The sequence below is a fragment of the Hesperophylax consimilis genome, chromosome 14 (assembly GCF_061612785.1).
Source record: "Hesperophylax consimilis isolate HC1 chromosome 14, BYU_Hcon_1.0, whole genome shotgun sequence".
NCBI lineage: Eukaryota > Metazoa > Arthropoda > Insecta > Trichoptera > Limnephilidae > Hesperophylax > Hesperophylax consimilis.
Window position 1 is genome coordinate 14,126,073 of NC_142849.1, and position 27,334 is coordinate 14,153,406.

The 27,334-nt window shown below is 36.0% G+C and overlaps 1 protein-coding gene across 1 annotated transcript in view; it reads left to right on the forward strand.

The window, feature by feature from the left end:
* Tango10 (transport and golgi organization 10) overlaps nt 1-27,334 on the forward strand; it is a 53,730-nt gene that overhangs the window by 14,281 nt on the left and 12,115 nt on the right. Inside the window, exons 5-9 of the mRNA XM_089639558.1 lie at nt 7,542-7,661; nt 8,975-9,111; nt 10,310-10,542; nt 19,835-20,017; nt 22,338-22,429. Coding sequence (XP_089495684.1) covers nt 7,542-7,661; nt 8,975-9,111; nt 10,310-10,542; nt 19,835-20,017; nt 22,338-22,429 — 765 coding nt within the window. The remainder of the gene's footprint in view (nt 1-7,541; nt 7,662-8,974; nt 9,112-10,309; nt 10,543-19,834; nt 20,018-22,337; nt 22,430-27,334) is intronic.

A 27,334-nucleotide genomic window follows, 5' to 3' on the forward strand; every position in this document is an offset into this window, starting at 1 on the left:
AATTTGGGACAAATTACATAAAATATACTAAAGTAATATATAACGAATCACATCCTTCCTCTTCTTCATCCTTAAGTACTATTAATGATTGGAAGATTAAATTTGATGGAAATAGTTGCGTAAGGGACTTTATAATTCAAATAGAAGAAAAATGTAGAACTAGGAACGTCAGTCATGTTGACTTAGTAAGATGTTTTCCTGATATTTTAGAGGGTTTGGCCTTATTATGGTTTAGGTCCATCTATACTCCCGAATTAACTTGGATTGAATTATCTACATTACTTATAAAACAATTCGAAACAAATATTAAACAAATAGAATTAAAGTCACAACTTTTCTCTATGAAACAACCTGCCGGTATGTCTGCTTTCGAATTTACGTTGAGAATGCAGAAGCATAACAACATGCTTGATGCCAAATTACCTACCTCTGAACTATTACAATTATGTATGACGGCATTATTACCTACTTATATCAACCTTCTTGCGTCTCGGGACTTCAATTCTTTTTCAGAATTAACCGAAGCTACAAATAAGTTGGAGTCTTATTCAACGTCTAATTCAAGGGAAAATAAATCTTCTTCTTCTTTTTACAATACTCAACTTAAAGATAATACAAAAAATTATTATACCAATTCACGGGGTAATAATAATTTCAATTTTAATCATAACCCTTCTTATCGTGGTACCCACACTAATCGTTCAACGGATTATAATTATAAACAAAATAATAATAATAATAATAAACAACATAATGCCAATTATTCTAAAAACAATAATAATTCTCGGGTTTTTTATAACCATCATTCGAAAAAACCAACTTCCAATGACAATAGAGAAAAGGAGATGTGTCATACTGAATCAAATTCCTCAGGGAACAATATTTATTGTTCTTTTTGTAAATTAAGGGGGCATCTACTATCGGAATGTAGGAAGAAGAGTCACAACAACTCTAAACCTAGGGTTGCTTCTTTAAAATATAGAGAATCAAAAAACTAAATGTGAGTCGCTCTGTTCACGCGCCTTCCTTTGCGCAGAGGAAATGCGAGTGGCAGAGTTGGCTCCGTTTGGTTAGACAGTTTCTTTCGGGCTCGAGTTCTGAGGTGGAGGTACCGCCGCCGAAGGATTCCGAGCTTGAAAGGGATAATCGACCTTTTGCGGATATCTTTATTGGAAATAATTTTTATAAAGCACTACTTGACAGTGGTTCTTCAATCTCCTGTTTAGGAGGAGATATTCATTTAGTTTTCTTAAAATTAGGTTATAAATTAGTTAATATTGATTTCAATATTTCTACAGCTGATGGAACAAATCAGCGTGTTTTAGGTACAATGACATTGCCAGTTACGTACAAGTCTATAACACATAATGTACTTTTCTACGTCGTCCCTTCTTTATCTCCTAATTTTATTTTAGGAGTAAATTTTTGGAAAGTGTTTCAAGTCGCGCCGGAACTCTTTCCGAAAGAACCCAATCCTCAACGAACGGGTCATATCAATGAGTTGAGAGCTATTCAGCCAGCCTCTTCCTTATCCAAGGAGGAAAATAAAACTCTTACCAAAATTATTAAGAAATTTGAATCCATTTCTTTTGAAAAGAAAGGTTTAGGGTTAACACACTTAGTCAAACATAAAATTATTACTACGGGTCCTCCGGTTAAACAACGATATTACCCTCTTTCTCCTGCTAGACAGAAACAATTAGATAATGAAGTAGATGAAATGCTCAAATTAGGAGTCATCCGTCCTTCACGCTCACCTTGGTCTAGCCCAGTATTAATAGTCACAAAGAAAGATGGAACGGGTCGTTTTTGCCTCGATTCCAGAAGGATCAATAATCTTACAATTAGGGACAGTTATCCATTACCGTATATCTCTCGCATACTGGACAAGCTTGGTGGAGCCAGATATATCAGCTCAATAGATTTGTCAAAGGCTTTTTGGCAGATCGCCCTAGACAAAGATTCGTGTGAAAAGACAGCTTTTGTCGTGCCCGGTCGCGGTTTGTTCGAATTCACTCGGATGCCTTTCGGGTTAAAAAACGCTCCGAGTGAACTCCAAAGACTAGCAGACGCTCTGTTTGGACCAGAGTTCGATGAGAACGCATTTTGTTATTTGGATGACCTAATCTTAGTGTCTGAAGATTTAGAATCTCATTTTAAACTGTTAATTAAAGTTTTTGAACGGTTAAGAGATGCGGGTCTCACGATTAATTTAAAAAAATGTGAATTCTGTAAGTCAGAACTTAAATACTTGGGATATATGGTGGATTCCAAAGGTCTTCGCACCGACCCAATTAAGATAGAAAGTATAAAAAATTTTCCAATTCCTAAAAATGCTAAAGGAATAAGAGCTTTTCTCGGGCTATGTGGTTATTTTAGACGTTTCATAAAAGGATTCTCTAGTATAGCTGCTCCCCTGTCAAAACTTACTGGATCAAAAAAAGGAATAAGTTTATTTAAATGGTCGAAAGAAGCTGAAACAGCGTTTAATAAATTAAAGGAAGCACTTACGACTGCTCCTGTCCTTAGTTGTCCAGACTTTACTAAGCCTTTTGCTATTCATTGTGACGCAAGCTCTGTGGGTATAGGTGGCGTCCTTATACAATCAATTGAAGGGATAGAACACCCTATCGCTTATTATTCTAGGTGCCTTAATACACATGAACGTAATTACGGTATCACAGAGCGTGAACTGTTAGCAGTATTAGACTCGGTCACACATTTTAGACCATATATAGAAGGGGCACATTTTTCTGTTATCACTGACCACTCTAGTTTAAAATGGTTAGGATCTTTATCGAACCCTAGTGGACGTCTTGCACGTTGGAGTTCTCGCTTATCTCAATTCTCCTTCGATGTTATACATCGTAAAGGCACACAACACATCGTCCCGGACGTACTTTCGAGAATGGACCAAGCTACAATAGCAGTCATTGAATCTAATTTGTCCACCGATAAGTGGTATACAGATATCTGGAGAGGCTGCAAAGAATGTCCTCAGCGTTTTCAAAACTTTCAGATACGTGAAAATGAATTGTTTCGTCACACAAAAACCCGTTTACCTCTGTGTGAAGATACTTCTTGGAAAAAAGTAGTCCCTCTGGAAAACAGAAGGGAAATTTTGTCAGACTCACATGAATCCTCTCGTGCTTGTCACCCAGGAGTCTTTAAGACTTATAAAAAATTACAACTCCGTTATTTCTGGCCAAATATGTACAAAGAGGTGAAACAATTCGTAAATCAATGTGCCGTCTGTAAAGCACACAAAATTAGTACAGCCCCGCCTAATGGAATTTCTTCAAATTATAAAAAAGTTACGAGACCTATGCAGATGTTATCAGTGGATCTAGTAGGCCCTCTGCCTAGAAGTTATTCAGGTTTTACAGTGATATTATCATGCGTGGATGTTTTCTCTAAATATACCTGGTTATTCCCGCTACGCCAAGGAACCGCGAGAAGTATTATTAAAAATTTAGAGGAAAATATTTTCCTTGTACACGGAGTACCGCGTACCATTGTATGTGATAATGGGAGACAGTTCATTTCTAAAGAATTTAAAGAACTATTACAAAGTTACAATATAAGCCCTCCATTTTACAATTCACTGTACACACCTCAGAACAATGTTGTTGAAAGGTATAATCAAACCTTAGGCACGGCACTATCAATATTAGTGGAATCAGATCATCGTAATTGGTCCAAATTTCTCCCACAAATTCAATCGGCAATGAATAATACCGTAAATTGTACTACAGGATTTACTCCTTTCTTTGTTATGCACGGTAGAGAACAAATATTAGATGGGGATCTCCACCGTAATCCATTAGCAGATGAAGTATCCAGTCCGCAAGATTCCTCTCATCTCAAAATTTACACTGACAGATTGAATGGACTGTCCACAATTTATGAACAAGTCTCAAACGCTCTTTTTGCAGCATTTAAAAAAGGCGCTAATCACTACAATTTACGGAGAAGAAACGTTACCTTTCAGGTCGGAGACGTAGTCTGGAGAAGAAACTTTGTATTATCCAATGCTTTGAACTATTTTTCACAAAAATTGGCACCTCGTTTTGTTCAAAATATTGTTGTTAAAAAAAAATCAGACCTAGTCTATACACTGGCTGATTTAAATGGTAAGGAAACTGGTGACTTTCATGTCAAAGATATAGTAAAATCAGATAACATACCAGTTTAGTCTTCTACCATAAAGTATCGTGTGGAGACTGGCCATCTTTACAGGTGCTATCTTTAAATAAATCTTCTGAATACTGCTCATTTCAGTACGGCCTGATCATCCGGATTGCTATGACCAGTATTTGTTAATAAATATACATATTTTTAAGTTCGTCCTTTACGGAAAATTAATTTTACTCCAGTTGATTACTCGAGTATAATTTCTCATTAGAATAATAAGTTAAAATTTTGTAGATTATAAAATATACATATTTTTAAGTTTGTCCTTCACGGAAAATTAATTTTACTCCAGTTGATTACTCGAGTATAATTTCTCATTAAAATAATAAGTTAAAATTTGGTAGATTATAAAATATATATACAAATGTGAGATGCTTCGAAACACAAATACATACATATTTCTGGTCACGATCAGTTCAACTTAGCTCATATTTATTTTTAAGTTTATTTTTATGTCAACTTGGATTATACGACGATATGAACCCGCATATCCTCTTGTATTCTAAGCTTAATATCATATGAACTGTGTTCATATACCTTTATATTGTATTACTTTAAGTAAAAACATATGGAATTATTCGCCCAGTATTTCAAGATGTTCCGAGTTTAAATATATTGTGCTTACATAGGTCTCATTGCCCATTTGTCTATGTAAGTATCTTTACTATTACAAAAAATTCTTGTTAAGTTTCTATAAACAAGTTACTACTGAACTAATATTAATAAATTTATATAATATTAAAACTTCATCATTTGAAAAATGTAAATCAATCCTAAAAATAAATTAGTGATTGATTGGTTCCTGTGAGAACCTCGGTAATTAGTTACACTAATACTACAATTTACAAATTGAACCCTCGGGGACAAAAGACGAATACTTAATTGATTGGCACCATTTTTAACGATGGTTGTAGACTATTTATAGCACCATTTATTTACGATGGTCGCTAACAATTCTATTGGCACCATTTTTAACGATGGTTGTTTACTAAATAATGTGGCATCATTTTTGCGATGATTGTAAGACTATTCATAACACCATTCATTTACAATGGTTGGTTATATCCTGTATTTCATATACCAATGGTAAAATAAACTTATATGTTGTTTTCTATTGTATAACTGTCAGAAAAACTAAACCCACGAGACCAGTTTAGGGAGTTAGATAGGAATACTCTTCTATAGAGGAACTCTTCTTTTCCAAAATGGATTTAGAATCAGTGATAAAGTGCAGATGGTACACCATCTACGAGTGTAGCCTACTTTGGCTTATTTAAAAAAGTGAATCTGAACAGTGATGCTTTGTGCATATTTAATGTTTTGATGTATATTGATGTCATGCTTTAGTGATAATATTTGTATACTAATTTTAAGTTCTATTCTGTTATAGATGCTACGTCTACGGTAGTCCCAGACGAGAGTCAGAATACATCACCCAGCGTCGTACATGCTGCGGGTGATTACGGGCCCCGTCCACGTAACTTCTTACTGCTAATTGTGTACAATTTAAGGTCTTTATTTCTAAGTTCTGATTTTGTTATATCTAATACTCTGAACTTCAATTGGATGCGCCGCAGACTCATCCATCATGTCTTACGCATGATGGGCGCGACTGATTTTGTGGCACACCCTTTTGCAAGCATACTATTACTTTTAGTACATTTCTGCTATATAACTCGTTTTTTTATGTTATTATATCATGTATGTTTTAGGAACCCATCAGACCAAGTTAGGGTATCTCTTAGCTCAGGCTTTTATTTTGTTCTCCTTGTGTTTGAGGGCAAACACGTTGGGGGCGACCGGGGTAATGTTATGAAAATAACATACGATTTTCACTCTAAGTAAGAACCTGTCAAATCTGTGATTTATCTTGTCTATTGTTTATGCTCTGGCAACTTAGAACTTTAACAGGAAGTGAGAAGAAATTCAAGATGGTGGCACTTCCCGGCCGGTCACAGGAGAGACAGGCTGTCCGGTCGGGGGGTCAATTATTATTTCTGGAGGTCTGAGGCTCTAATCGAAAGTTATTTCATGGATTTGCGATTAATACCGAAATGTTCAGTTTGTGCTTCGAGATTAGAAGTCTAGTCATATTTCCCGCGAGTGGAATTCGCCCCGGGTGGCGTGAATAATGAAAACGTTTTTACCATGCGTGGCCATGGTGGTAATCCGAGTTTATTCAAGCGATCGGTGATTATTTCTGCCGATAATCTGTTTTCGCCGTGTGCATTTTGATTCAGAGCATTATTAAGTTCCACCTTGCCTTCGTGGAAGGGCAACTTACGGATTAACCGTCTACTCAGGGCTGGACCACACTGGGCCGTAGGCCAGCCACATTCTGATGCCGTCTACTCCTCTTGGCTGGACCACACTGGGCCGTAGGCCAGCCACATTCTGATGCCGTCTACTCCTCTTGGCTGGACCACACTGGGCCGTAGGCCAGCCACATTCTGATGCCGTCTACTCCTACTGGCTGGACCACACTGGGCCGTCGGCCAGCCACATCCTGATGCTGCCGTCCTCTAGCTACATGGCTGATTCATCTACTCCGCCATTCGCGGCACTCAGTGTTCGTTCCTCATAACTAAATACGTTCTTATTATTTTAGACAGGGTAGATAGATTCTACGTTCTGGTCGATGGGGGTAAGTTTTCACCTTTTTTGTATTTCTCTGTGAAATTTATCAAATATAATTTGTTACGGCCAGTCCAAAGTTTATCCAGATTACTTTCATTCTACAACCTTGCAACTTCCTTTCAAACATCATGTAGATGGGATATATTTTTCCCCGCCCTGAATGGAGAATTATGCTCTACCGTCGGTAGGTCGGTTTGGCGAGCTCTTTTCCAGTTCAACCACTGGAAGGGACTCTGGCGCGTTGGCCCTCAAAGACCAACAAAGTCAAACTTGGCCACCCACTATTCATTCATATTAACAGTCAATAATGTACTTAGAAAAACCACACACAATAACAGCCTATTAACGCATCTATGGGCTAAGTAAGTATCGTAACATTGTGTCAAATACTTATTCATAACAAAGTGTTCCAGTTATTGTTGTCCATTTTCAATTTCGTATTATCAAACTCTCTTATTCTATAATTTAATATGATTCTTTGTTCTAAAACCTTATCATATATGTGATGATCGATCGGCTATCCCCTTAGGCGGGTGTTGCACATGTGATCCGTGAAGTTTTCCTAAAACACATATATTGTGGAAAACGTGCCACAAGATGGGATAGATGGCCAGAGTTGTAGAGGTTAACACTATATGCCCTTAAATCACCCCCATTATGTAATGGAATAGAGGGAAGAATTTACGAATATAATATTTTTCTGTGGTCAGGATCTAGTGTCCCTGTGCGTATCCTACATGTCCCGCCACCTGGCCCACGCTGTTCTGCTGGGCCACCTGGTGGAATGGCTGCAGTACACCATGGCCTGCGGACACTTGCAAGTGGCTAAGGTAGGCAAACAATCAATTTAGTCCCGTCTTTGATTTATGTACATTATATCCATGTAACCATTTTTACTTTCCTAGTTTAAAGTGAAGTATGAAACAGTTTGCACTCTGACGAGACAAATAATAATCCAATATCTAAATACTGCAATTTCCATGAACTATTTTATGTCAGTTTCTATTTATGTTTCAATTAGTAAGGTTTTCACATACACGGTCGTTTATCAATTAAATAAAATTTTCAAAATATTAAAGAATTGGAGATACATGTCACATTTAAAACACATCGGAAAGATTTCAAACTGGGCAAAATTATTGAAAAGCTTAAAGGGTTAAATAATAGGAGAGATAATAATAACTACTTTCATTTAGATTTCCAATGATTGTCTAAGGACTCTAAGGTAATGAAGTACGCATGCATGTATTTTGATTTTCTTCAAAATGCCAATTAGATGAACAGAGGAAAGCCAAAAAGGAAACCTTCTATATAATTTTAATTTCTTTATTTAGAAAATAAATAATACTCTTATCGCTGCTGGGTAATGACCACCCAGAGCCCCTTCGGAATATAAAATTTTGCCTACTTGTGACGACATAGTGTCTACTTTATTTATTGTATTGCAAATGCAGAGAAAGAAGATTATTTTAGGGTAAAAATTCAGAATGACTGAGGGTGGTTCATACAATAGCTTCTTATTTACAAACTGGTTGGCACTGCTATTCACTATTGCCATTGTAATTTTAAAATCAAATTATAACCTTCTACAAGTTGGCAAAATACTTCAATAAATAAAAAGGTTTTTTTGTTAAATCCGACACTTGGACAATACCATACTTGATAGAGTGATATTTTTATTTTTGTCTTTAATCAACCCAGTAAAGGTAATATCCGAAAGCAAAATTAATGTATTAGGTCGACACTGCAATTGCAGTGCTTTGTACTATGCGTGGGCACGATTCTTCAACACTGCAAATGCAGGGACCCTTAGGGTTAAATTAGATTTCCCATTAATAATGTTTATCATCTTATATTTTTGGGGGATCAATGTCCAAATGACATCAAGGGGCAGCCGCCACCTAGTATTTTCTATATATTATGCTAGAATTCTCTCTCTAAGCATGAGAAAACTCTATCAGAGTACCTGATTAAATCAATGAGGTCTTACTATTAACATACTTGAGTCATCAATGTTCTTATATTTTCGTATTCATGTTATTTAAATATGTACATATTAGGTTTACGTAATATCTTTTCAAAAGAATCAAATCCTTGGCCAAGAGATGGTATATAAAATCTTGACAAAATTCTTCTTTTACAGGCTTGTCAAAACTGTATAAAATGGAACTTAGAGACAATAGCGGACACGGCCAACTTTGGCAACCTGGAGCCGGACATCCTGATCAGTTTACTGAACCAAAACGATCTCGTAGTACATAATGAGATTGGACTTTATCAGTAAGTATAAAGCGGCCAGTTTGGTGTCTATTTAAATATGTGCTAATATGTTGTGACTTATTAATTTAATCTAATTATTATTCTATTTTCAATGTTAGTTTAACACTGATAGTAAACACTGGGAATTGCAACTACACTTGTCAAGACTCGAAAAAACCCTTGACTCTGTGCAAAAATGGGCAGTCTGTTTGATAGATTTTAACACTGGGAATTGCAATTACATTTGTCAAGACTTGAAAAAACCCTTGTGCAAAAACGGGCGGGCCGTTTGAAAGATATTCCTATCTTAACAAAGAATTGAAATCTTTAGAGCACAGGTGTCAGGTGGGAATCCTGCCCTTGTTCTTCCAGTGTTTCAATGGAAGATGCCCCGAGAAACACGCCAAAGGCGCCCCCAACATTTGTACACGATTTACAGTGTTCACATGACTCGTTCTTGAGTTCAACAGCTCGTTTATGGAAAGATTTGCCGGCCTATCTGTTTTCTTCCTCCTACAACATTGATCTATTCAAAATAAATGTTCACTCATCTTCTCCTCAGAAAGACTCCCCACATAGTATTCCCGAAGGTGACATAGATCCCGTAAAAAAAAAAATTCCCAAAAATTAAGGTTTTGCATCTCGGTGTGTATCATTCGGAATCAGGCAAAATCATGCACTCCTTACGAAGACGGCTATAGGCTTTAAATTCCAGCTTAATACCAGAGTTCTGTTTCGGTTTATGCCAAAAAAACATTAAAAAATGCTTATACATATATACAACCAAGGGGTTCATAAGTAGGAGATGTTACACTTCAAAGCATTTTTTATCATTTGATACTTTATTTTTTCTAGGCTTATAAAAAGACATATTATATTATAGTAAATGAAATACATATATGAAAAAAGTTATGTGTTAGAGATTCCACCAACAGTGATAAATAAAAATAAATCATATTTTTTAGGGATATATTATTAATAGTACAGGTAAAATAGTAACAAATGAAATGAAAAAAGTCCCCTCAAAATAAAGTGGTGGAACACCCCTCTAGGGAGAGGTGCAGGGGGAGGGGGAGATTATTTGAAAAGAATGTATGAACAAAGTTTCATGAATGCATGAATTTTGTCATTTGTCAAACCCTATTTTACCTGTGCTCTAAGTGGTTAATACCCTCTCTGCCAGTGCCCTGCACTTTCTTACTTGTCTTTTGTATTTTAGATTGGTGGTGCGGTGGCTGGATCACCAGCGCACGCGCCTGCTGGCAATGGAGGGCGTCCAGGAGCACGAGGCAGAAGAGCATATGTCCCAGCTGGTGGCGGCCACCATGTCGCACGTGCGCTTCCCCATGATGGGGCCCCGAAAGCTGGCGCAGCTGCTGCTCAGCCCGCTGGTGCAACGCTACAAGGACTTCTTTGTTGAGCGGATGGCCATCGCCATGAGCTTCCATTCAGGTTGGGGTCACTTCTTCCTTTCCTTCTGGTTCCTTATCCTGTCATCATAGTAATCTTCACCAGGCAGCAGTACGGAACAGCTCAATGCAACAACACAGGTGAACTCCTAGTGTGGAGGCATACTATATCGATGAATTTTAATTTATTCAGTTTGGGGTTTATTTAGGCTTTTTCTACTGGTGTCTGAGATTTACATTGATGGGTGCAACGTAAACGCCAAAGACAAAGAGGATAATTTAAGCCACTCAGGCATTTATAAAATTAGTTGTAATGATTGTCCAGCCTTCTATATTGGACAAACATCACGTAATGTAGAAACTAGAACAAAAGAATACTTAAGATGCTTAACTAGTTCAGGTTTTTCAGAGTTCGCGGAATATTTAATTAATGACAACTATATTCATCGCAACTATCTGATATGGCGACCAGATCATCCCAAGCTTGGGAAACAATTACCACGGCCCTAAAGGACCTCACGGAACAAATAGGAGGACTTAAAAGTCATATAAAGGAGCTCAACATCAAAATTGGTGAGCAATCCAATATTATTGTCACTCAAAATTCTACCTTCGCCAATCTATCGGCGAAGATAGTAGCACTAGAGGCGGCATACCGTACGGAGGGGCGCGCAACCAGCAATCCGGGTGCCCCACCCGCCCCGCCCGCCCTACCTGCGGACAATATCCCGACACCATCGAAAATTCCGGAGGTTGTCGAAATATTTCACAACGGTGAAGATAAACCTGAAGAAACAGAAAAACCAAAGAAAAACAGAAAACCGAGAAAGAGGAAAGTGGTGCCTGCTGCGCAACATCAAGAAGAACCAAACCGTCCTTCTCTCGACCCGGAAGACCAAGGAGACTGGAAAACACAAGCCCGCAAACCTCGGAAACGCACGCGACCAATAACGGGTACTAGGAAAGACACCTCTTTACGCGCCGTCGAACGTAAATTCTACATTCACGCTTGGCGTTTTAGCCCGAACACCGAAATCGAGCATATAAATACCTTTCTTAGGTCTATAGAAGCAAACATAGATTTCGACATTGTCAAATTGAATGCGAAAGGGAACTACAGTTCCTTTAAAATTGGCGTTCCTCAAGACAAAGAAGACACATTCTTAAACGCAGCAAATTGGCCGGCAGGAATTTCAATTTCAAAATATAAATTCCTAGGAAAAAGCGTGCCGACTTAATGGCGATACTAGAATTAAAATATCAAAATGTTCGTGGCCTAAACACGAAAATAGATGAATTTTCAAGAAACGTTATCTCACAAAATTCAGAAGTAATTGCTTTGACAGAAACATGGTTGCAAACCTCTGTTTTTGACAAGGAACTGTTTACCGATCAGTATACAGTACATCGGCGGGATCGAGACGGGCAGCGAGGGGGAGGGGTACTTCTTGCTGTCCGCAAACCACTTGCATCGATGCGCTTAAAGGAACTAGAAACAGACGGCGAGCATCTATGGGTAAAGGTAGTTAAATCTAACTTTACCGTAGTCATATGTGTTACGTATTTTTATTGCTCAGACGATACTGAAATTAGACGCAACTTCTATGAGCATCTAGATACTAAATCCAATTTATTATTGAATAAAAATATTATTATACTGGGTGATTTTAACCTACATAATAAACCTGAGGACGTGTTAAACGACTTTAAATATTTTTGTGGTTCAAATGGATTAACTCAGCACAGTGAAGTATTAAACAGTTATGACAGTATCCTGGACCTCGTCCTAAGTAACTTGTCCCTGTGTGAAGTGACTAGAAGCGAAGAGCCGCTAGTCAAGGAAGACCATCATCATCCAACACTGGCCGTCGCGGCGCGTCTAACGCGAGCCGCACCATCACATAGCAACGGCCACAAACATCACCGCGCCCGCGCCCGCCCCGCCTCGTCTACACACAATATCAACTGCTACTCGCAATATAACTTTAAACGTGCTAATATAGAACTGTGTCAAAACATTCTGTCACATTTTGACTAGAAATTTCTTAAAAGTATACATTCTGTTGATGTTGCGGTAGAGTATTTTTATAATGTTTTAACAAGTGTTTTTGATTTATGTGTTCCAATTAAGAAGTCAATAAATGTGAGTGCAACCTACCCGGTATGGTTCACAAAATCAATTATTGACAAAATAAAAATCAAGGAAGCGCATCGCAGAAAATATAGAGTACACAAAAAGCAATCAGACTACTTATTGTTTTCTGCGATGCGATCCGAGCTCAAAAAAGATATTGTCATAACTAAACGACAATATTTAAACAGAATTCAGGACGGGATTAAAGACAATGTCAAATGCTTCTGGGATTTTATAAAATCACAGAAAGCTAACTCCAGGTCACATAACGGCCTGAATAGTGGAGACAAATTTATAACGGACTCAGAATCTATCTGTCAGAAATTTGCAGACTACTTTCAATCTGTGTATGATAGTGAAACCCCTAATCTTAGTACAGATTTTACGCGAACAGAGGTCCCATGGAACGTAGGTAACATTTCCCTAAGATTAACGAGCCCGACAGAGGTAGAAGCTTATATCCGTAAACTGAAGACTGACAAGGCTACAGGGCCGGATGGAATCCCTTCCAGTACTATCATTAGCATAGCGCCAATGATAAGTGAAGCTCTTTGTCATATATTTAATACCAGTATTTTGACTTCTACTTTCCCCCAGATATGGAAACTGACCCGAGTCAGTCCCATTTTCAAGGCTGGTGACAAGACAGACGTCAAAAACTACAGACCGGTAGCCGTATTATCAGTGCTACCAAAACTATTTGAAAAAATGATTTGTGACAAATTAAGTCTCCAGATTATGCCATTCATTGGAGAAAATCAACACGGTTTCCTTCCAAAGAAATCAACAGTCACAAATCTGCTTACTTTCTCGAGATTGGTAGCCACCGGTTTAGACTTAAGGCACCAAACAGATGTAGTTTACACCGACTTTGCCAAAGCATTTGACCGTGTTAACCATGATATCTTACTGAGGAAAATGTTTAAACTAGGCTTCGACCTACCAACACTAAACTTTTTCTCATCATATTTAAAATCCAGAAAACAATTTGTTTCGGTAAATGGACATAATTCAAAAAAATTCTCAGCGAAATCTGGAATTCCTCAAGGGTCTAACCTCGGACCGCTGTTGTTTCTAATACTAATTAATGTCTTCCAATACTATGTTAAGAATAGTAAATGTCTACTGTTTGCAGATGACCTTAAAATTCTAATGGAAATAAGCTCCCAACAAGACTGTCTTAAAATGCAAGCTGATCTGGATGCACTATCTGAATGGTCGTTGATAAACAAATTAGATTTCAATACAAAAAAATGTGTCACTATGTCTTACACTCGCTCTTTAAACACTATACTTTACGATTATAAGATAAAGGGCGAAACACTATCACGTGTAAATTCCGTAAAGGATCTCGGTGTGGTCTTCGATCCCGAACTGAAATTCTCTGGCCATATATCGCAGCTCACTCAGTCTTGCTACAAACTTCTTGGATTCGTCATTAGGACATGCAAGCAGTTCAATAACCAAGATGCTATGTTAGCATTGTTCGATGGCATACTGAGAAGCAAGCTGGAGTATGCGAGCGATGTTTGGGCACCGTACCACCAGAAGTACATTGAAATGATAGAGCAAATCCAGAAGAAATTCCTCAGGTATGTCTATATGCGGACGCATGGAACCTATCCCAGGTTCATGCACCATATCGACTTACTTGAGGAAACCAATTCTGTGAGTCTGGAAACTAGGCGGAAAGCAAGCCTAGCCACTATATCTTTCAAAATTTGGAACAATTTTATTGATAGCCCATTCCTCTTGGGATGCTATGATTTATATGTACCAGACCACTACAGCCGAAGTCGATACCATGACTTATTTAGAGTACCAAAAGGCAAAACCGACGTCCTGGCAAAGCATAGCATGACGAGGGGAGTGGTGCTGTTGAACGAACTAGCAAAGAATTTGGATGTAAATGACTGTTCTTTAAACGACCTAAAACAATTATTGAAGAGTCACTTACCCAAATGCTGATATGATGTAAAATTATACTGTTTGTAAAATTGTACTGTAACTGGAACGAATGTTCTGTTGTACAATAAAAAAAAAAAAAAAAAAAAAAAAAAAAAATGAAGACCATACTTTTGACCGTGATACAGGAATTAAAGTCGTACATAAAAATTGAATAGGTTTAAGACTAAACAATTTAGAAGCTTTGGAAATAAAAAAAATCGGTAAATTCAAAGGTTGAAATCATTATTAACCAATTAAATTTAACTGTCAGCCCAATTCTCAGTATGTTCCCCATTACTTCACTTATCCCAACTCCCCTCCCCCACCTCTCTCTCGCAACTGATGCTCTGTCCTACTCTAGTATACTGTCTCTTTCTTCTTTTTTGATAATATGTATATATGTATGTGTACTTCTGTATTTAATAGCATAATTTTTATAACCGTCCTGATGATGGTACGTAGGTACCGAAACCGGTAGACAATAAAATTTATCAGTAAAGTGACCTAAAACCAAGTATTTTCATTTAATTTATTTACAATATTAATTAACAACATAATTAAATATCGTACTCCAAAAGCACAAATAGATTAAATAGACAAATAGACAAAAACAAATAGATTTTTTTTTATGACAGGAATGCTTTCTAATTTTTTACTCATTTGGGAAATGATATTCCTGCTTTTTTTTTTTAAAACGCTTTATAATCGTAGGCTGTAAACCTTAAATTGTTTTTAAGCTAATATTTTATAATTAGCTGACGTGACAGTTCAAAAGAAGTAGACTATCAACAATGGCATCACACGAAATACTGGACAAACAATTGAAATTTAACAATGTAGTTAAAAAAAGAACAGAAACTATTCTATATCAAGGGAAGATTGTAACTGTGCGATGCTAATAAGTAATTTATTTGTTACCTCTCGTGTATTATATGGTATATAGTAGTTGTCAGGTAATCAAGCAGCGGATTTCTGAGATAGTTCCGTATTTTGTTTTAACTATATTAGAAGTAATATTAGGGTCAATCCGCACCAAATCATCCAGGCCATGTCACCCACCATCTCAGATTTTGATGAAACTTTAAATTTTTAATCCTTCCATATAGATAAGAAAATATACCAAATTTTACCTTCCTACCTCAACTCGTTTTTTTTTTATGGGCAGTTGAAGTTTGGGCAAAATAAGCGTTTTTACATATTCCGAGCACTCCGGAAGAGCTTGTACCTTCAATGAAAAAAAATTGTATCTTTGTCATTTATAGTGCAAATGCAATGAAAATTTTCAATATTATCAAGAAAACTATGCTGATTGCAGAAAAAATAAATAAACCCTTTACATTTATCTACTTGACTTTCAAGTAATTTTTGGGACGGAAAAGGTACTTTACAAAAAAGCAATATCTCGGGAAGGTACAGTGTTAATGAAGTAATTTTTTTTTTATTCATATCTACAAATAGCATAGAATCACATACAAAAATAAAATTCATGGCATTTTACTTGCTTCAATAAATAAAATCCATTTTAAACTTTTTTCAAACTTTTTGTAATTTTTTTTTATTCTTATCTACAATAAACATAGTACAACCTAAAAAAATAAAACTCCTGGTATTTTGTGTGCTTCACAGTGTAGAAACGTTTTTAAAATAAGGACGGGTTGTTTCGGAGAATCTGAACAATTCATCAAATTTCAACGTTCATTTTCAAGTTCTGTGAAAGATTTTTTCAAGTTCTGTTTTTATTTCAGTTTTGTCAAGCAACTAGCCTACAATGATATAAAAACAGAACTTGAATAAGTCTTTCACAGAACCCGAAAATGCACGTTGAAATTTGATGAATTGTTCAAATTCTCCGAAACAACCCGTCCTAAGAAATCTTTATCATACAGAATTGTTCTAGGTTTTTTTAAATCTAGATACAAAAATAAATAAAATCCATTTTAAACTTTTTTCAAACTTTTTGTGATTTTTTTTATATCTATTTTTAGTTTGTAATTGGGCAAGTTATAGTTTAGGTATATAGCTAGTAATATAGGTTGAATGAATGGACTAATATCAAAGAAACAGTCCTAGAGACAAGTCACTACATGGAAATGATGTATCTGCAACAAGAACAAGACAGAACATGAAAATTACTATCTGCCTCATCACTAAGTTTGCAGGATACTACATGCTTTGTTTCCTCTGACATGCTTAGTTCTGAGTCAGCTTCAAAGCAGTGATCATCTATATAAATACAGTAGTTGTTTCATGTTATGCTGTACGTTGTTAAAATGTCTCTAATCGAAACAAGTTTAGTTAAATGTAGTGTGGGACAACATAATGGTACTGAATGTCACAAAAAAAGTTATACTAAGTCAGAGAAATTAACGAGTGTGGATTTGTTAAGTGAATTTGAAAAAAAGCTTATTCAACAAAGAAGTTTTGTATCTACAGACTTGGTTTTCAACATTTGTGAGCACCACAGAATATTTAACTTAAATAAATATGAAACATTTCAAAAAGCTTGTTTTGACCCGTTCCAAAGCCACAAAAGGAAAATTACAAAAACTTTAAGAACAGTATCCTTAGAATTTTCAGAGAACATTAATACCATTCTAAAAGTAACTAATAAAGCAATCCCTGGACAAAAAATTTGTAATGCATGCAGAGCAAAAATTAGTAAGAGCCAAAACCTTAACAATGAAATTGAAGAGCTTAACACTTTTCAAGAAGACATAAGTGAAGTTGAAAATGTTTTAAACAAAGAATTTTTTTTACAAGAAATCAACACTTCTTTAACTGACATTGGAGAATCTCCATTTAAACTACATGCAATACCATCCCACAGTAAGTCTAGTTACGCTAAACGGAAGTTAGATTCTGCTTGTTCAACCTTAAAGAAAAAAGTAAGTAAAGTTTTAGAAAAAGAATTTTCCCCAGTAAAATGTGATGCAAAAATACCAAGATGTATTCAAGAAAAAGCTAATGACATGGACAGGCTTGTTGAGTTGGTTAAAAAAAAATTGGAAACACAAGTTACACGCCGTGAGAGAATTCAGCTTCTAACTCTCGCTCCAACTTCGTGGAGTAGAAAAAAGGTTGCTGAAGAATTCAGTGTTGGTGAATACTCAGTTCGTAAAGCACGAGAGCTACTAAATGAAAATGGTATCATTGCTTTACCTGATCCAAAAAAAAGGAAAACCATTAGACCAAGGAACAGTTAGTTTGGTTAAAAATTTCTACCAAAACGATGAATTTTCTCGTGTTATGCCAGGGAAAAAAGATAAAGTTAGCATAACCAAAAATGTTTATGAACAAAAAAGACTATTGCTTTGTAACCTGAATGAACTTTATGCTACCTTCAAGTTTGAATACCCTGCTTCAAAAATTGGGATTTCGAAATTTTGTTGGTTGCGACCCAAATGGTGTGTGCCAGTAGGTTCTCCAGGCTCTCATTCTGTCTGCGTTTGTGCAATTCATCAAAATGTAGTGTTGCTTCTTAATGCTTGTGACAGTGAAGAAACGTACAATGATTTAATGGACTACTTAGTGTGCTCAAAGAACAATAGAGACTGTATGCTTCGACATTGCGATAAGTGTTCAACATCTAGTGAAAATCTTAAGAAACATTTGTTAGAAAAATTTGAAGAATGGGACCAAGAAGATGAAATTACATACAGTGCATGGGTAACTACTGATAGAACACAGCAGGTTTCAGTTACAGTTCCCTTTCATGAATATGTAGAACATCTTGTGAAGAGTCTTGTAAAACATCTTCCTCATTCTTTTATAACAAAGTCTCAATCAAAATATCTCAAAGAATCCCTAAAAGCACAGCTTCAGATAAATGAAGCTGTTGTGTTATTAGACTTCAGTGAAAACTTCTCCTATGTTATCCAGAATGAAGTCCAGGGTTACCACTGGACGCAAGACAGTTGTTCACTCCACCCAGTGGTAATTTACACTTGTGAAGAGCCTGGCAAAGATCTCACAGTGTCAAGCTTGTGTGTAATTTCAGATGACTTGGAACATGATGTAAGTTTCGTTTACGAAACTCAAAAAATTGTTGCTCAATTTTTAAATCAAAAATTTCCCCAAATTCAAAGTGTTCATTATTTTACTGATGGTTGCGCAGCGCAATATAAAAACTGCAAAAACTTTTTAAATCTGTGTCACCATCAAAAAGACTTCAACTTGAAAGCATGTTGGTCGTTTTTTGCTACGAGTCATGGGAAATCTCCCTGTGATGGAATAGGTGGAACAGTAAAACGTCTTCTAACTAGAGAAAGTTTGCAACTTGGCCCTGGCAACACTATCACAACTGTAGACAAAACTTTTAAGTTTTGTCAGTCGAGAGTAGAAAGTATATATTTTTACTTGCTGAGAAAAGAAAGCTTATTCACTTGCAGGCAACAATTACAGCAGCGTTTTTCACAAGCTAAAACAATACATTATTTTGTTGGTGCCTTAAGCTTACATTGCAAGCTTACCAGCATGTTGTAAAAGACCGAATAAGTTTGACTTTTTTTATTTGCAAATACAGTATCTAGATTTTAAAAAACTTGGAACAATTCTGTATGATTAAGATTTCTCATTTTAAAAACGTTTCTACACTGTGAAGCACACAAAATACCAGGAGTTTTATTTTTTTAGGTTGTACTATGTTTATTGTAGATAAGAATAAAAAAAAAATTACAAAAAGTTTGAAAAAAGTTTAAAATGGATTTTATTTATTGAAGCAAGTAAAATGCCTGAATTTTATTTTTGTATGTGATTCTATGCTATTTGTAGATATGAATAAAAAAAAAATTACTTCATTAACACTGTACCTTCCCGAGATATTGCTTTTTTGTAAAGTACCTTTTCCGTCCCAAAAATTACTTAAAAAATTACTTTTGGTAATTTTTTAAAGTCAAGTAGATAAATGTAAAGGGTTTATTTATTTTTTTCTGCAATCAGCATAGTTTTCTTGATAATATTGAAAATTTTCATTGCATTTGCACTATAAATGACAAAGATACAATTTTTTTTCATTGAAGGTACAAGCTCTTCCGGAGTGCTCGGAATATGTAAAAACGCTTATTTTGCCCAAACTTCAACTGCCCATAAAAAAAAAAACGAGTTGAGGTAGGAAGGTAAAATTTGGTATATTTTCTTATCTATATGGAAGGATTAAAAATTTAAAGTTTCATCAAAATCTGAGATGGTGGGTGACAAATCCAAAATTTTCTGGATGATTTGGTGCGGATTGACCCATTAATTTTTCTCCTTCCAGGTGACATCGAGCTCATTAACAAGATGTATTCCACGGACGATGGCAGGCTGCTGTTCACCCCGCGCCTCTACACGGAAGACAGGTGGAGCTCTATGCTCACCATAGACAACTTCCACTCGCTTCAGTGTTACCACACTAGGACTTTTGTCTTTTCTTCACACTCTGCATTAGCTGAATGCGCTGGTAAAGAAATAATTTTTTTCTTTTTAAACCTTATAAATGAAAAGATATACATATATGAAGGATTTAACAGAGCAGTCCCATGACAATATAGAATAGCGAAGAAAAGTAATGAAAGAGAACAAACAAAACCCTAACCTAACCTTTTTTTGATAACTATTGTGTTCCATTTTGTCACTGTTCTGTTTTATCCGATTACCGATTACTTGACAAACTTTAACCCTTCCCTTAGGGTGCTAGTGAATCGCTCGAGCTCCGGTGCTGTGTACTCAGTACACAGGCTACACATTTACCCCCTTACTAATAAATGTGTTTTAAATTTTATACAACTCATACACAACCATTTATGAATGATATCCGTTGTTTATGGGTTGTGTCAAATTTAAAAAAAATTATTAGTAAGGTCTTACTAATAAACGTGAAGAATATTTTATACAATTGATAAACAACCGTGTGTGTAAATCCTTACCTATAAAAACTGACATTTAACGGCCATAAAATAGTTCACCGAAAGAAATATACATTGTTTATACAGCCACAGAATGTTGTTTATCTCAATTATCTCACAGAATTTCAGAATATTTCCGTCAGAAATAGCCTAACTTTTCAAGGCAGGAATTGTTCAGTCTTTATTCAATGTGAAACTAAAACACCGGTTAATGGTTGGGAAGTGTTTTTTTTTATTAGTAAGGTTGTTAGAATCTTGTTATTTTTTCATGTACATATTTTACTAAATTAGGAAATCATTTTATTAATATTTCATATAGACATATGGGCATAAGTTAAATATTATAAAACGAGGAAATAACATCAGCCACGCAAAAAACGCATATATGTCCATTACAGCCTGCAGACCATCGGCTACTACTGACAACCGTGCATCATGATGAGGAAATGCCATGCACAGTGAGGAAAACCCTGTACCCCTCTAGCTCATTACCGCATCACTCTTCAAGTTATGATATACTCGGAGATACGCATATGTATATTAACGAATTATTTGCCTATTTTTCGAAATTTTTTTTCTTTTGCATTCATAAATTATTTTATCCATTACAAAACATTTATTGCTGAGGAACCTAAAATATGAACTCTGTGTTTAGTATATTTACAAAGATATATTAAAATTAGTATATACATTTCAAATCAGTTGACATCACTGGCAAGGAGGGGTTAACCAGCTATTCCTAATATTTTTTGGAGTAAGAAAAATAAATGTCATTTTTCTCTAATGTGACATTTTTTTCAAATCATCTAAGGAATCCTTTTTATTTATCGATAAAAAATAAAAATGTATAATAAATCATATATAAATTTGTTTTAGACCACTTCAGAATTCTAGATATATTTCCAGTAAACCGCTGTGTTATTGCCGGAATTTCCGCAATTACCCGCCCCCCTTTGTTAACCTCCCACTCAAACAAGTAAATTAAATTTATTTTTCGGAATAACTTCATTGAGTAAAACCTCAAATTGTAATATTTAATTATTGAAGACAATATTAGCTCGGTCACTTTTAACTGTATCATATCATAGGGGGATAGGGTCCCATTAGCTCAGTGGTAGAGTGGTGTCCCGGAAAGACAAGGGTCCTGGGTTCGAGTCCTAGATGTGACCGTATCCTTTTCTGATTTTTCTGTTTCAGATTTTCGTTTAGAAATCGCTAATATTGTCTCAAATACCTAAATTATATTTTTTGTGTATATATCTGTCAATATGTTGTATCATAGGTTAGTTTTAATATTCTCCTGACGAAGGAAGGGTGCTTCCGAAACCGGTAGAGTGCAAATAAAATTAAAGTGGTCTAAAACAAATTTATATCTTTTATTGTAAATTACGACGAGCCACAAAGTAAATGCTTATTACAATATGTAATAAAAATGTAAATGTTCATTTGTTCAAAATCTTAAATCTCCGAAAGTTCATCATCGTTTGCTTTGAAATTCTGACACAACGTTGCATTATATAGATGTCACCTGTGATAGGTAAAAACATGCTTTTTTTAATAACAGCGCGATCTGTTTGATGTAAAAGCAAAACGCAATATTGTATCTCTATCTGAACAGACAGACTGAAACACAGCAACACTTGGCAGGGTACAGCTAGTTAGAAATAAGTTTAGGAATCACTGGCTCAAGTTCGTCCTGTCCAACCTGTCCATTGAACAGTCAAAGTATTTCACTTATTTTTATTTGCTTCGCCAGGGTTTTTATATAAAACAATTTTGGTTTCTTTTGTCGGAAATGTCTCATATTTTTTCTCCAAATGTAAACTGTAATAGCGATGTTTTATTTTTAATTTTTGGTTTATTGCTTTTTTTTAGGTGACAGAACATGTGAATGGGTCATTGACTTGTATCCAAAAGGAGTTTGGTTCAAAAAATCCCTTATGATTTGTTGGCAAGGTTCCCATGAGGTAATATTCCACTATTTAATGTGTATTAACCTCTAATTTAGTCGGTTTTGCAAAAAAAAACTGTACCGCGGGAGTGAGTATTTTCAATAATTAAAATATATTTTTTTTTTTATTGTCAAATCGTGAAATATGAAAAAAACAATAGATTCTCGCTTTGAAACTAGCACAAAAAAATCAATGATACGCTATTTAGAAGTAAAAATAAAAATGCACTTTCAGAAATTGCCAACCATTGGTTATCAGAACAGACAATGTTTTCTTATAAAAATTTAATTCACCTACCACAATTTGAATTACGCCGTTGTGAATGCGATTAACAACCTTTTTATTTTATTTTCACATGCTTACGTAGGTAAACATATTTTACAGTAAAAGTTTTTTTTTTTTTCATTATGAATATTCATTACAGGTATCACTATTTTTAATTGTCAATTACGAACACTATTCTAATATGTACAGGAATACAATATGGTTTTCACTAAATAATATTGTTTTTTTTTGTACGGTAATCCTCGAAATATTGCAAAATGCAACATCCCAGTAAGTGCGCATAAATTTTGTGTCTTTTTTCTTTGTCTACGTTTTATTCACATACGTCACATTATACACATACGTCAGTGACGCGCATAGTACTACCAGGTGGTTAGACCACTGTCTAGTTACGAAAAATATTTATAAACAAATTATCGAGATGAAAATACATTACGATGTTGATTGGACTGACCATCGGCCCCTCGAACTAACTTTAAATACAAATGGAATAGTAACATCGGAAGTATTTTCATCTATTTGAAGGGATCCAACATTATGGAATCCGAAAAATATACGTGATATTGGAATTTATAACTCATGTTCGCAAATTTATCTAGCTAAAATCAAGCCAAAAAATACATTTCGTGAGGACGGTGGCAACCCTGAACGTGCCAAAACAAAACACCTCTACGGATGTATAGTACAAGCATTACGATACAGTGCCACTCATATATTTAGAAATACTACTACACCAAAATATAAGCAAATTTGCGGATGGAATGAATTTGTTGCAGACAAATACGAAAAATCAAGACAAGCGATGCTCACCTGGATTGATAATGGGAGACCGCACAATGGTCCCATCGCGGAGGATAGAAGGACAAAGCGTGCCGCCTTCAAAACAGCTCTAAAACAATGCCAAAAGAATTCGACACAACTCCAGATGGATAAAATAGCAGCGGACTTAGATAATCGGGACTTCAAATCATTTTGGAATAAGTCTAATAAAATGTTGAACATGTGTTCCAAAGTCTCGTGTAACATAAACGGAGAAACAAATCCTGAAGTAATTGCCAATATTTTCAAAAAACATTTCGCGACTACCACGCCGACCATCTCCTCAAACTTAACGCATTTGAACGCCTATGATGACATTGACCCTATAGTTACTGCAAACATGGTGAAAACCGCCATCAAAAACATGAAATCCGGAACATCAGCAGGACATGACGACTTAAGTACCGAACACGTTAAACATGCAGGGGTAGCGATTCTAAAACTACTGGCAACATTGTTCACCGATATTATAAAGAGTGGTTATCTACCCAAAGACATGACAAAGACAATCATAATACCGATAGTAAAATCTAAACTGACATACATAACTTTACAGGAAAATTACAGACCGATATCCATCGCCACCGTCACCGCCAGAATATTTGAACGAGTTCTCTTAGATCAAGTCGGACCCCAATTGAAAACGAAAGATAATCAGATGGGTTTCAAAACTGAATGCTCCACAGACTCAGCCATATTCTGCGTAAAACGGTCGCTGGAATACTACAGGAAGAGAAAAACAACAACTTACGCATGCTTTCTGGACCTTAGTAAGGCCTTCGACAGAGTCTACCATCCATTATTATGGACCAAACTAAAAGAAAGAGGCCTACCATGGAAAGTAGTACGAATTCTCGACACATGGCACCGTCAACAAGAAAACATAGTTAAATGGAAAGATGGTTTCTCAGAGCCCTTTTTCTTAAAGAGTGGGGTCAGACAAGGAGGTTGTTTGTCCCCAGTACTGTTCAACATATACAGTAGAACCTCGTTAATTCGAAATCCACGGGACATCAAAAATCAAATTTCGAATTAACGAATTCCCACGTAATTCGAAATTTTATGAAAAAAAAAAAGAAAAAAAAATGCCGAAAATCGATTTTCTAGGCCGCCTCTTCAAATCCGGGTGGTATTTTAATTGTAAATTCGTATTAATACCAATTATTTCTTTATTTTCGCGGCCGATTACCGTAGCGGCGGGCCCTTTAAATTCAGATATTCGCAATAAATTCATAAAAATGCTATATATTTACGCGTAAATCGAGATTTCGCTGCCGATTTCGGTCGCAGCCTACCCTTTAAATTGAGATATTCGTAAAAATACGTTATATTTCCGCGTAAATCGAGTTTTCGCGGTAATTTTCCGTCGCGGCCGGCCCTTTATGTCAAATATCTGAATTTGAATTCGTAAAAATACGATATATTTCCGCGTTAAACGAGAATTCGCGGCCGTATTCCGTCGCGACCAGCTCTATGCAGATATTCGAAATAAATTCGTAAAAATACGATATATTTCTGTGTAAATCGAGAATGCGCGGCCGATATCGGTCGCGGCCGACCTTTTAAATTAAGATATTTGATGTAAATTCGTAAAAATATGAAATATTTCCGCGTAAATCGAATTTTATCGGCAGTTTACGTCGCGGCCGGTATTTGAATTAAATTCATAAAAATATGTCATATTTCGGCGTGAATCGAAATTTTTCGGCCGATTTCCGTCGCGCCGTATTTTTTAACTCGGATATTCGAAGTAAAGTTAGTAAAAATACGATATATTTCCGCGTAAATTGAAATTTCGGGTCCGATTTCGGTTGCGGCGGGTCCTTTAAAATTCAGATATTCTAAATAAATTCGTAAAAATCCAATATATTTACGAATAAATCGAGATTTTGCGGCCGATTTCCGTCGCAGCGGGCCATTTAAATTCAAATATTCGAAATAAATTCGTAAATATACGATACATTTACGCGTAAATCGAAATTTCGCAGCCGAGTTTCGTCGCGGCCGACCCATTAAACACAGATATTTGGTGTAAACTCGTAAAACTACGACATATATCCGCGTAAAACGTATTTTCTCGGCCCTTCAAACTCGGATATTCGAAATAAATTTGAAAAAATACAACATTCCAGTGTAAATCGATTCAGATTTACAAAATAATAATACTAATTAGGACGATGTATAACCACGTAAAAATACATTTTTCGGCGTTTTACCGCCACAGCTGACTTTTAGATTCAGATTTACGAAATATTATGATTTATTTTCGCAAAAATCAAATTTTTTCGAATTACACGAACAAATTTTCGTGCGCGGACAAAAATAAATTTCGAATTACGAATTAACGAATTTCGAATTAAAAAAATTTTTGTATGAAAAAATTTTTCTGCGGAAATTTTTTTGGCGAAAATTTCGAATTACGCGTTTTTTCGAATTATCGGGGTTCGAATTAACGGGGTTCTACTGTATATGGATGAATTAACTCACAGGTTAAATAACGCTGGGGTAGGCTGCCATATTGGAGGAGAATGCATCAACAACGTGAGCTACGCAGACGATATGGTGCTGATGGCACCGTCAATAAGGGGACTGAGAATTCTCTTGAAGATCTGCGAAGAACATGCACTCGAAACTAACATGTTATATAACACGAAAAAAAACAGCACTGCTGGTCGTCAAATACAGAGAAGGACCAAAAAATATTCCCCCAGCATTTTTAAATGGAGAACCTCTCATAATAGTAGAAACAACGAAATATTTAGGGCATATCATCACCAACAACTTAACGGATGACGACGACATCGACAGGCAGAGGCGAGCACTGAGCATAAAAAGTAACATGCTTAGTAGAAGATTTAGACTCTGCAGCCCGAAGGTGAAAAGGACGCTATTCTTAGCTTTCTGCACTACCTTGTATACTTGCGAGCTGTGGGCCAATTTCAAAAAGCGTACCATGGAGCGTACCAAGGCTTCGGATTCAATATAATAATGCTTACCGCATAATGTTCGGACTTCCAAGGTACTGCAGTGCCTCCTCGATGTTCATGGAGGGGAGAGTTCCCGGCTTTGCAGCCCTAATGAGAACCAGGGTAGCAGGAACGAGAGGAAGGATCAACAACTCCAGAAACGTCCTCATCATCGAAACCCGCCAGACCTCAGGATCGAGCATCGAAAAACATTGGAGAAAAATATTGGCCCCCATAATTATCGCTCCGATATACCAATAAGCTTCCTATGATATCACTCTTCACTCTATATATTTCCTTTCACTTTTTCTAATGTTTTATTTTTTTTATCATACTTACATTTCATATTTTATTTTATTTGTACCTACTTATCTCTGTATATAACATTGTAGTTATATTTTATGGAATGTGTGGGATTGCAATCACCTCCCCACATTCTGGAATAAACAATTATTATTATTATTATTATTCTTTCAAACGAAACGTCGCACCTCGCTCGCTGTAAAATGTTTATTATTACCAACTGCCCAACGGTGACGTCACAGAATATTTAAATCGTGAATAACTCGGCCGGTAAAATACCTACATGGCTAAAAACTTATATATATAAAGTCATGGCAAATTGATCATAGATGGCAGTAACCTTTGGTTTTTGGGAAGAAATCCAGTGATAATTTGTTGCGAAGGTTGAAGATGTATTCGGTCTTGAAAGTTGTCATGCTGATGAGCATGGACCCTTGTCAAACACCAGGGCTACGATGGGACTAAGGCAAGGAGGGCAGAATGTGTGAAAGCATTGAAGAACCTTGATCATGTTGTCATGTCTGAGGGTGTCTGGAGAGTCCGCCAG